Here is a 12,356-nt window from a genome sequence, read left to right on the forward strand (position 1 = left end):
TTACAAGGTTGCTACCGATATTTCTTCTTACTGGAAACATGCATGTAAAACTTGGATTCATAAAGACCTACATTGCTGCTTTTCTTTTAGATTTAGATTTTTTCTTTACTATTCTTTTCGTCTACATTTACTCCGATCAACACAGAACTCGAACATGCTGTGAAAGTGCCCTACATATACAGTCGTACATCAAAGAGACTCATTCAACGAACAACAGCAAGGTGAATTGAACACTCACCGAAATTTTAAGTTGTGAATTGGACAATCCGCTTGAAATATTTATTCTATAATAACCGTCATAATGTAGCTATATGAACTCTGAATAATAACAATTGGAGAGATTGATTTCATAACTATCGAAGTGTCATTTTTGTTGATTTGAGATATACATTTATTTGAGATTAAAGCAATTAGAATACAAAGAAAACAACATTCTAAATCATAGTTTCAAGAATAATCCTTGCTATGTAACAAAGTGAGGTATCACTGGAAAAAGTTTTATTTTACTCCTTCTCATGTCAGACTTACTTTACATAAATGGCTTTAAACTCTTGCGATTAAACTCATTTCATGCTCATTTATGATATCACATGATGATTTAACAAATAGTCACTTTTAGTTCATGAAATTGCAAATTCCCATAGACTCTTGGTTGCTAATAATGTTGAAGTAATTCTTTTTTTTTTTCTCTGCCTTCCGATGGTTCTTTATTCCGTTGTTAATCCGAAAATGAAATATGGTTCGTATATAGGCCCTCATCCGAAATTGAAAATGGACGTGCCCGTGCTATAGTTTTATAACGAATCTTCGGAATTACAAACTTCATTTCGTTTTCGGATTAACGAACCTTTGGAATAGGCCTAACGAGCCTTGACATAATAATGAAAAAGAAATAAGCTTTTATGATCCGAGTCAATACGTTGTTTAAAAAGGCGATGTCATCATTACTTTTTTGTATGTAAGATTATGTCATAATTATAGTTTTGTGAAAACTTGTGCAACTTGAATTTGATAATTTTCAACTCTCCTGTGCCATTCTGTTGGAATTGCGTCGATAGCGGAAATAGAAATTGAAGAGTTTTATTGCAAAATGAGCTAAGCACCATTTTTAAACATTTCAAAGTAAGTCCATCATCAGATAGAGCAAAATTAATCCATTTCAGTAATACCTCACTTGTAAAATAACACGGAACATTTTCCGAAGTTACGATTAAAATTTTTGATCACTTTCTTTGTGTGTTTTTTTAGCAACTTTAATCACTAATATCTCAACTTAACAAGAATGGATTCAGCTCGTTTTGCGATAAAACTCCAATTGTAGAAATAAAGCTATGGAGTGAGTTTTGTTACAGAGCGCCACCATCTGGGGATTGTTGACAATTGCACTTTGTGACTTTAAAAGAATATTGTCTAAAGAAAGATAGTGAAAATATAAAGGTGAAGTAGATTAGTTACATTAAAGGACAAGTTCACCTTCATTAACATAAGGATTGAGAGAATGCAGCAATATTAGTAGAACACATCAGTGAAAGTTTGAGGAAAATTGGACAATCGATGCAAAAGTTATGAATTTCAAAAACTTTTGTGTTGGAATCGCTGGATGAGGAGACTACTAAGGCTAGTGATGTCATATAAAAGAAAAAATATAAAAGATATTATAGAAACTGTAAAGAAAATTCAACATATTAAATTTCACTTTTTCGCATAATCAAAGAGCACTTGACTTGCCTCTTTCTAAAGGCAATGGAAATAATATTACCCGTGTTATTATGTGTCAGTAACTAGTCAAGGGAATGTGTACTTCTTTCAAAAGATGAAATTTTGTGAAATTCTCTTTATATTTTCCTCATATTGTTGTACGCATGTGACATCGTACACTGTAGTAGTCTTCTCATCCAGCGGTGACTGCACAAAAACTTCAAAAATTCATAACTTTTGAACGGATTGTCCGATTTTCCTCAAACTTTCATTGTGTTCTATAACTAATACATGTATTGCTACATTCTCTCAATCCTTATGTTAATGAAGGTGAACTTGTCAAAATTGCGTATATCGGGTATTTTGGTGCATTTTCATAAGATACTGACAGATTACAATGCGAACATGCACACAGTCAGTGAGTGACATAGACCACGTCCTCCACAGGCAACTGAACAACCAGGAACAGGCTGGGCTGGGCCTGGCTGCGAAGAAGAAAGCTGTCTGTCAGCGCGACTTTCTTTCAAGGGCGCCCCCACTCGACTCATGACAGAATCCGGCGAACTTCATAGCTGGATTATAATCATTACAGCTGCAGCTGCTGCCATATAAAATAGGAGATTCCATGCAGCTGTTGCTTTCATATGAAAACAGATATTGGGGGAAAATAATAGACAGACAAAATAATAACTGTTAAACTTTAGAGAGTACGACAAATTGGCTATTCTGCACGACGAAAGGTGTTGCGCAACTCTCCATTGGGTTTTTTGGCACAATTTTTTTAAAATAATTTTCCTTTTCTCAGCCGCGTTGTTGTTGTTGTTTTAAAGAAAAGAAGAGAGAGAGAAAAATGTGTTATTGGGAACCTATTAAGTAAATAATTTGCCCCAGACAATACTGACATAAAATCAGACCATTTGAATAAATCTTAAGGAAATCAAACATTGTTATAGGATATACGATAATGTCTCCACGAGGGAGCTCATATTGAAAGTCTCCGCAAGGGAGCTCTTAATAAATACATCCACAAAAGAGCTTATACAAAATCCTTTGATTATTACGGTAATATTTCTCAATGTTTGGGCGGAGATAGGCCTTTATCCAGTGACGAGGACAACACGCAATACGTATTAATCTTATTACATACCAAGAACAGAACAGAAGCATTTCTTCTTTGGAGAAAATGAAACTTGGTGTAATTTTTATGTACACACCGAATTACTCAAGATCAAGTTCAAGTTTATTTGTACTTTTTTCCATTTCAACATGATCAAAAACACAATGTACATGAAAGTGAAGAAATATCAACAATACTAAAGGGGCACATTATACTTTTAATGGGGATTGCAGGAGAAGGCCTTGTGATAATGAATCGGAGGATGGAGATTGGGGACCCACTGAACATGCTGAAAAGCGAAGCTCATAGATTGTGGGTCCTACCAGTTACAATATACAATATACACATACACACACACACACGCCCATATTATAACATATCCAATCATTTTCTTAGAAGTGCTGACCATCAACACTTTCGCGCTTCATCACCTGCACACGCACTCACAGGCACCACTCCTGTTTACCAAGTAATTGTATAAAACTGGATTTACACGCACTTTAACATGGCCCATCTGTATTAGTGTTCAAGTACTACAATAAAAAATGGTAATTTAACTCTGGCTGTCCGTCTGTTCAAGCACGGCTTATAACGGCGGCCCTCTACATCATATGTATATATTATATATTGTACTGTGAATTAAGTCATTATTGGCCATATAAACATTTTGTATGTTATTTAACGTTTCATTTGTCTTTACATACAAAATATGACTTACTATGTAATATGTCAATAATTTTCAGAATTGTATTTGTGTAATTGAACCTGCCTTTGTTATTTTTGTTATTCTGAAAGAAAATATGAAATGCAGAAAATAAAATCTTTTCAAACATTTTCAAACACACACACACACACACAAAGAAATTCGTGATCACCAAACCCAGTTCATTTATTGCTTAAACAATCAACCAAATTTAACATAAATAATTAGTAAGATGACATGAATTGAGTATCTCAATGTAGGAATAACCCAAGTCCATGGAAGACCATTTCGAGTAAACTTAAAAAAATTTCATTATCTTTTTTATTTGTCCAATAATATTCTATTTAACTGTGATTGGAAGGCAACATTGTATATACAAATTAGAACATATATTATTATGACAATTAACATTTACATTAATTGTGGAGAGGCCATTTTGTGTGACGGACTTGGGTCGTACTTTGAATCATATGGACTTGGGTCGTTCTTTGAATCATAATATTCTGCTATAAGGGTGAGAGAAGAATGAGAGAGGGCGCTATAATACATATGACCCAAGTCCTTCATTCTTACATTCATATAAGATTTAACTCATTCATTTCAGGCACTTCCGGGGGTAATTAGGATTTATCAGTTATACACAAGATGAGTCCATGCATAAGCTACAATTTCCCATGTCAAACTGAATTTGGCCAAAAATTGGACTTGGGTCGTTCTTATATTCAGTTTTTCAATATAGTAAGGGGCTGATACAACAATCCAACAGAAACCGACAAACAAGAAAAGATATAAGACAAGACAGGCCCTGCATCAGGTACATGAGAAAGAAACACCGAAGTACAAACAAGAACACTGCAGCAAACGTAACAATACAACAAAAATCGGGACGGGTGTTGAGAAAGGAGAAAAAGAAGAAGAAAAGGATAGAGGAAAGAATATGTGGTAGAGTCATTAAAATGCGCAGAACAGGCAATGGCTTAGTGATAGTAAAAGAACATGAATAAACACTGATCATACTAATCCATAAAATTACATGCATTTTATTTACGTATTCACGTATATTGGAGAGCACATGCTCAACAATAGATCACGGAGTTACCAATTTGTCCCAATTTCTAAACAGTTACAATATCAATCTTATTTAATAATATTCCCAGCTGTATAATAGCTGTATTATGAACTCACTCGTGGAGACGTTATGAGCTCCCTCGTGGAGACGCTATGAACTCCCTTGTGGAGACATCATGGTATATTTAATATTTTTGTTTAATAGCTCTAAGATTTATTATGTTTGTTTTATATTAGTATTGTCCGGAGCAAATTATATGTTGTATACGGCCCCAATTTTTTTCTCTCTTCTTTCTTCAAAATACAACAACAACAACTATTTATGTGTACGATATTCCTCCAAGTTTTCACTGATTTATACTTAATTCTGAGTTATGAGCTACCTTAGTATAGAGATATTTTAGTTAGGCCCTGCAGGTCTTTATACTTCCTGGTATAACATCTAAAACGGACGATTCCTATACATCACAAATTACTGCGACGTACCGAAAATGCACAAAGTAGTTCGTGAAAAAAAAAAATAATCATAAGAATAAGGAGTGCATCCTTGCTAGCAATGTCACTGTGCAGCATTCACAGTTACATGTATACAAGGCAATTACAAGGTGAAAATTATGCTTGTGAAATTTTGGTTTCAGTCATGAAAATCTTTCTGAACCATTGTCAGTTAAAAAAAAAAACGGTTTTAAAGAAGTTTACATTCTATAAAGCTGTTTGGCGTAATCATTCATTCAGACTTCGGCTTAGTCGTTTTCTTCGAGCGGGAGCAGCAGCACCGACAGACTATCCATCTCACGATGTATATCTCTAGTAATAAAATGGCTAGAAGAAAGACTAATACATCCAGAGAGTTATGTTGGATGAAGTTCAGGTCAGCTGCTCGAAGGCGGAGATGATCCCCGCCAAACTTGAGGACGTGCTCCACCCAGAAGACCACGGCATCCCGGGGCGGAACCGGCTGGTCCTTCATGATAGCTGCTGCTCGAGCCATGTTGGTCTTGTATCTGCGAAGAACAGCAGGGTTTAAAGTTTTATTGGGATTTATTTTCACTTTTAATTAACGCTAAGAAAAAAAAATGATTATGTAGTCATTTATTCCTTCATCTTTAGATTTTTAGAAAGATGATTATACCTATATAAAATATTTTTTTACACTTATACAATTTATGATATACTTTTTATATGACGAAATGAGGGAAGATGTGATCACCTTGAATATAACAAAATATTAGTGAGATTAGTGAGATTCAATAATTGTTAGGCTTCTGGCAGTGTCAGACATGCCCTTTTCTCAAGCTCGCACTATGGTATTCATATTTTCATTAGTCATTTCTAATCTCAACATAGTTTTGTTCGGCTGTCGGTAACCTTTAATAGGTCATAAAGATTATGTCTTATTATTTATCATACGCTGTAAGATAGGATTGTTTATTCTTTTTGTACGGTACTCTTCCCTTTCCTTTTCTGTCTTAAAGAACAAAACAGTTCAAACAAGAGAAGGATTACTGTAATCGACAAGGCTATACTATACTACTTGATAGAAGCATGTTGCAAAATGAAGAAATAAATAATACAATAACATCATACTCTACAGAAAGGTAGAGATAGGCATAATCTATATACAGCACTATCCCCGACTCTTCTTCAGGATTTGGGTCAAAATTGTTGGGAGAATCTGCTTACAAACGATAGTAATATGGGCAGTGGGCACGTTTATCGGGACTAAATATCAATGAATTTCAATAGCAACATTCAGTTAAATCATAGATCAGCAGTTGTGATCTTACAAATTTCATTTGTAGAGGGAGACAATAATTGAAGAAAACTCACACCTCAACCTTCAAACTCTTGCTTTCATTAATGCCTTGTCCGCCTTTGACTACTCAATATCGGAATTTCGGAGCTTGGGTATTTGTTCCACGTTCATCGTGTCACTGCCGGCAACCAGGGATAGCCTGATGGTAGTGTCGCTGCCCGGAAAGCAGTAGATGACAGGTTCGAGCCCCGTGGTTCCTTTTCCGACATGTTTGTTAAATTATAGATCAGCAATTGCGATCTCATGCAAATTTAATGTGCAGAGGGAGACAATTTGAAAAAAAAAAAAAACCCACACCTGAACCTTTCCCCCTCTACTTCATAATCTCTTGCTTTGAACAATATTTTTGTTTAGAATCTTTTCAGAAATTACTTAGTGTAACAGTTCGGGGGAAGTCCAGCGAAGATGCGATTCCTTATACAGTGTATTGAATAAAACGTAATGTTTATAAATAAGGTCAACCGTCCATTGAGCAGGTAACCTTACTTCGGATTTGAGAGAATCTCGTTGACGGCTACGCGGAATTCTTCCTCCGTGATCGCGTTCTTGTCGATGGCGAACCCGAGTCCCTTGCTTTCTACCCGAGCTGCGTTCGCCATCTGATCTGCGACCAGCGGCATCAGAAGCAAAGGCACACCGTGACTCGTGGCTTCGTAGACACCTGCTGCCCCGCCATGGTAGATCAACATTCGCGTCTTCGGATGACCTGCTCATCGATTGTGAAAGTTACAGAGAAATATAGATTTATTATAGAAAAAGTCAGAATAGCTTATTAATCATTGTTAAAAGACCCCACATGATTCAGGGCTCGACAATAACTTTTTCCCTTCTTGTGGCCGGATCAGGCTAAGAAAGTCTTCAAATTTTAAATTTTGATGGCCTTAAAAAGAGAAAAAAATATTGGCCCCAAATAAAAGGAAACAGATCAATCCACTATGAAACATTGTTCCCCTCTGTCAGGACATAGATACCTTTTTTTTTTTCCTTGGGGGGGGGGGGGGGGGGTTGGTAGCCCAACATCGATTTTTAGTGGCTCAGGGCCACCGGACCACCGCCAGTGTTGAGCCCTATGCATAAGGCACACCCGCAGACCGTCTTTAAAGCCCCAGTCAAAGAGACATGCCGGATCACCCCGAATCTGATCCGGGGTGATCCGGGGAGAGATCCGTGTTGACGCCTTGGGCATCCTTGGAGGTCCGTGTAGGTCCTGGGACATCCGGGAGGCCAACACGACAACTTTTGGAGGTCAGAAACATATCACCTGGCGTCATCCGGGGACTGTGCCGTGTTGGCAGAGCAATCCGGGATGATCCATGTGGCTGCCTGGAACGACCGTGTAGGCGCCCTGAGTATCCTTGGCAGTGCAAGGACAGTCACGGATCATCAAGGCAGCTATACGGACCTACACGGCAGCCACACGGCAACTACACGGACCAAAATCAGCTTGCTTTTTATGGTAGATTTGCCGACGTGGTACGTGTAGCTGCCGTACTGGTCAGTGTAGACGACCTGAAGGTCCGTGTAGACGCCACGCTCTTCCGGCATGAACCGTGTAGTTGCCGGTGGGTCTGGCATGGTCCGTGTAAGCGCCGTGTAGATGCCGTGTAGATGCCGTGCTGTTCCGGCCTTATCCGTACAGCTGCATTGTTGATCCGTGTGTATAAGTCATCAACGCTCGTCGACGCTCCATCCAGGGCAAAACTACTGCACGGAACTCCCCGGATCATCGCCGGCATGATACGGGAATCGCCGTGTACATCCCCACGTTTATCATTATGTGACTGGGTCTTAAAGGGAACCCAAACCCAAAGAGCAATGTGGATTGAGTGAAAGCAGCAACATTAATAAAACACATCAGTAAAAGTTCGAGGAAAATTGGACAATCAATGCAAAAGTTACGCATTTTTAAAGTTTTGGTGTTAGAACCGCTGGATGAGTAGACTACTAGAGATTATGACGTATGTGTGGACAACAATATAAAGAAAATATAAAGGGACTTCCACTCAAAATTCATTTTTCATGAAAGTTACACATTCCATCAACGTGATACTGACATAATATTAAGGGTAGTAATTATTTCCCTTGCTTTCTGAAAGCGGTTAGTCAAGTGCTCTTTAATTATGCTAGAAAGGGGAATTTTTTGAGGAATTTTCTTTACATTTTCTTTCTAATGTTGTCCACACATACGTCATAACCTCTAGCAGTCTCTTCATCCAGCGGTTCTAACACCAAAACTTTAAAAATTCATAACTTTTGCATCGATCGTCCGATTTTCCTCAAACTTTCACTGATATGTTCTACAATGTTGCTGCTTTCACTCAATCCACACTTCTCTTTGGGTTTGGTTTTCCTTTAGGGAAGGAGTTCTATGAAACCTGTAAAAATGACAAGACGCCACAAATCTCTTCGTTTGAGTTTATATTATGTAAAACAATGCCTTACAATTTCCAGAGTGTTTACACATACATCAAGGTAAGGTCGAGCTACAATAAGACACGTAAATATTTCGATTCGATTCAAAATTTATTTCATTTTCCGACAAAACATAAGTTACACTTCTTTTGACAACAGAGAATAAGGTAAACAGAACATTATGTATTGAAAAGAATGTACAACAATTGAGGACCTTATACATTGTTGTAAAAAAGAAACAGAAGTGATCGAAATGAAGTACATGTATATATAACTTTGCTTATAAAGTGCGAAAAATGGAGAGACCCACTAAAAAGACAGAGCTTGTAGAATGTGGGCCCCTCTGGAAAAATAACATCAATGGGAAGATTAATTGAAGCATCATAAATACAAAAGAAGAAAAAAGAAAAAAAGAAGAAGAAAAATCTGGAAGCCCACTGAGAATAAGATTCACAGATAAATACATTTACTTTCATAGACGCGAACAAGCATAGAAAAAAACTAGACAACGAAACAATTACTGAAGAAAAGGCTGTACGGGACAAAACGGAATGGACAAGACTAACAAACAGAAGACAAAATAGCAAACGAAAAGGCACAACAGAGACAGCGATCTTCGACAGAAGCATGTCAAGAGAAACAGATGATAGTTGTGGAGAAAGAAAGTAATATTGTAACGCCTGAAAGGAGAAAAGCAAGGAAATGAAGGGACGTATGAACAGGAGTAAGACAGAAATTAAGTCTTTGACGCTTTGGGCGATAGCGTAGATGGCAGCAGACATCCAAAAGAATACAATAGGAAGATTATGAATTTCAGGGACCTAAAACTAGAACAAGAGATTCCATACCAAGTAGGTCATTTTGCGGCAGCCAGTCAGAAATGAGCGTGTTGTTGCCAAGGTTACGAGGTTTGGCTCCTTTGTATCGCCACAGCACCCTCTGCGGCAGCTCGCTGAAAACTTTGGCGATGCTATCGACAAGTATGTCATTGTCAAGCGACGTCACACCCGAGCCCTGTGAAAGTTTGGTATCGACAATCGACATGTACAATACAGCTCTCTTTTTTTTTTCAAGAGGTCTTTCAAATTTTAGGCAATTACCTGGAGTTTCCCTGAATAATGACATGTTCATTTATTGTTGAACCCGGGGGGTGGTGCTTCTGAAGTCTTGACGAATTTTGAGCAGCATAGGTTCCCTTGTTAGGTATGTGTATAAAATGTAGCTCACCAATACATTAAGCGAATTAAGTTAGTTCAGTCCGATACGGTACTATCAAATAATATTGCTTACACACTCATGAAGTCTTAGCAGATCGTCGCTGACATGACGTGACCGCGAGAAGATACAGACAAACATTAGATAAGTCCTTCCACTATTGGTTTGGCAACGGAACAGACTTGTGGAAAATAGAAACACTTGAACTTTGTCCCACCGAATTTAAGTTCTTGCTTTCATGTAAGCTAACATTAAAAGACTACGAACCGCTGCATGTGTGCCTTCGAACTATTTGATGTCAATTAATTGTTTAACAAGGCAAATTCATACATTTCAGATACACCGTGTACCGATTGAGACATTATGTACAATTACTTTCTTATTCAGTGTACCAGTTGATCGGTATCGCCATGTTTTAGATGGTTATAAGTTAACAAAACTGTGAACCTCTTCAGTGACTCAGGAAATAAAAAAAGAAGCTTGTCCATTGTCTATTCATAGGAAGATTATGAATATTCAATCAGCAATATCTCCATAGGAACTTACCAATGTGAAAACAATGATACCATTGTCTCCGGAATCTTCTACAAAGTCATTCAAATCCTGTCAAAAGTAAAAGAAAAAAAGAAAGAAAACTTCAGAACAATTCAGGAAACGTTCAACGTACCGAGACCTGTCACAGAAAATTGTACCGAAGATATCCATCTTTAGTATTGGGAGCTACTAAAAGCTTTATTTGACAGGTTAAACTTGATGACATTCATAATTTTGTATGACAATCGTAATAAGGTGTTTAGGGCAAGGACGTACTATTGTTTACAGGGCAGCACGGTTGCCATGAGGTAGCTTTAATAATCATAAGGTTGCACCAGTTCTTGTTGCTACTCGATTGATTTAACCTAATGTGTATTTCTACATAGTGACGAGCAGGAAAATTATCGGCCACCGCAGTATTTATCGAAAATGGAATTTGACGACAAGTAATCTAGACTTATCAATGATTATTGTTCCCTAAGTCATGTCAAGTCGAAAACCCCATTATATTATGATCTGCGCCATATTTATGTAACTTCTATTGTCCGGCTTTTTTTTTTCTGATTTTTGTTGTTGTTTTTATTTAAGTTGATTTGAATATGACTGTAAACGAGGGATGGCGATTTGATTTGATTTGATTGATTTGATTTGATTTATTGGTTTCGATTCTTGCTGACGTACCTTTGGAAGAGGTTTAGCAGGCTTTGCTGTGATGCCTCCGATAGGGATCCAGTTTGGAGCCGTCGGCTGAGCAAACTCGAAGGCGAAGTTGGAGCAAACCAGCCAAAGCTTGGATTCAGCCGTAAGCTGTCTGAGACTGAGGTCAGGACGGATGTTAAACTCTCTCTTTATTCTTTGCACCGGATATGTCGCGATATGCTCCATCGTTGGCATGACAACGTAGCGGAAGAGGATGTTCATGAGGCGTTCTTTGAACGACATCCGATCTGTATATCCCAGAAAAAGAGCGAAAGGAACATAGGAGGATGGAATGGGAATTCCAAAATGATCCTCGGTTAAAACAATAGACCGTCGGACCGGTGAGATAGCCACGTAGGGAACCTCAAGGTACTGTCCTAGGAGAAAATCACATCCAACCATAGGCATTGTAATGATGAGGTCGTAATTCTCCCTCTTCAGTTCATCCAAAGTGTCTGTATCATTGAACAAGGACACACATCCTTCGCTAAGCAAGGAGATCTTATCCCTAAAGATTTTCATGACACTGAAGGGTCCAAAACCACTCAGCTGATTCGCCAAGGAAGAGAAGCTGGCAACAATTTCCTCCAGTTCTTCCCTGGACCGGGGGCCGGCAAAGAACTTCTTGTCGGTGACCGCTGTGTCTGTGAGACCTTTGGTGATCTTATTCATCGGAGCGAGGAGGGTGACGCTGTGTCCCCTCTCAACCAGAGGTTCTGTTATGGCCGAAATTACGATGTGCTGGCTGGGAGTGTTGATGATGGATGTCATTGACAACAAGATCTTCGCCCCTTTGGTCGGCAGCGGACTGGCCCCGAAACCCGCAAAGCCAAAGATGATACATATCCATATCGTCTTTAGGTGTGAGTACGATAGCATTGATCCAGCCATTATACAGGTTACTGATCTATGATGAGGCAAACGATATGTAGCTCTATCTACTGTTTCCGTTAAGTTGCTTTGCTGATCAGTGATATGAGGGACATAGACGTGGCAGGCGCAGAACTCACAAGCTCTTCAGCGGGGCTAACATCAAAACCGCTTTCGACCACGGACCTACAGCTCACGTTGTGAGGGAAAGATTTTCGTCATCC

At 38.4% G+C, this 12,356-nt stretch overlaps 1 protein-coding gene across 1 annotated transcript; it reads right to left on the bottom strand.

Annotated features, from left to right (window-relative positions):
* Positions 1 to 6,884: 6,884 nt before the first annotated feature.
* Positions 6,885 to 12,153, bottom strand: LOC140236107 (UDP-glucuronosyltransferase 2A3-like). The gene is made up of 4 exons (XM_072316078.1): positions 11,245 to 12,153; positions 10,576 to 10,632; positions 9,663 to 9,828; positions 6,885 to 7,108 (listed from the first exon to the last, which is right to left on the bottom strand). Exons 1-4 carry the CDS (start codon positions 12,151 to 12,153, stop codon positions 6,885 to 6,887), a joined length of 1,356 nt encoding a protein of 451 aa, XP_072172179.1.
* Between the last annotated feature and the right edge of the window lie 203 nt (positions 12,154 to 12,356).

This window comes from Diadema setosum, chromosome 12, assembly GCF_964275005.1.
Source record: "Diadema setosum chromosome 12, eeDiaSeto1, whole genome shotgun sequence".
In the NCBI taxonomy this organism is placed as follows: Eukaryota; Metazoa; Echinodermata; class Echinoidea; order Diadematoida; family Diadematidae; genus Diadema; species Diadema setosum.

Bases quoted from the DNA above. Each gene is read 5' to 3' on its own strand.
- LOC140236107 (XM_072316078.1), bottom strand. From the start codon at position 12,153: ATGGCTGGATCAATGCTATCGTACTCACACCTAAAGACGATATGGATA. The intron at 10,633-11,244 runs GTACGTCAGCAA...TACTTTTGACAG, and splicing joins CTGCTAAACCTCTTCCAAAG to GATTTGAATGACTTTGTAGA. The intron at 9,829-10,575 runs GTAAGTTCCTAT...AAACTTTCACAG, and splicing joins GTATCATTGTTTTCACATTG to GGCTCGGGTGTGACGTCGCT.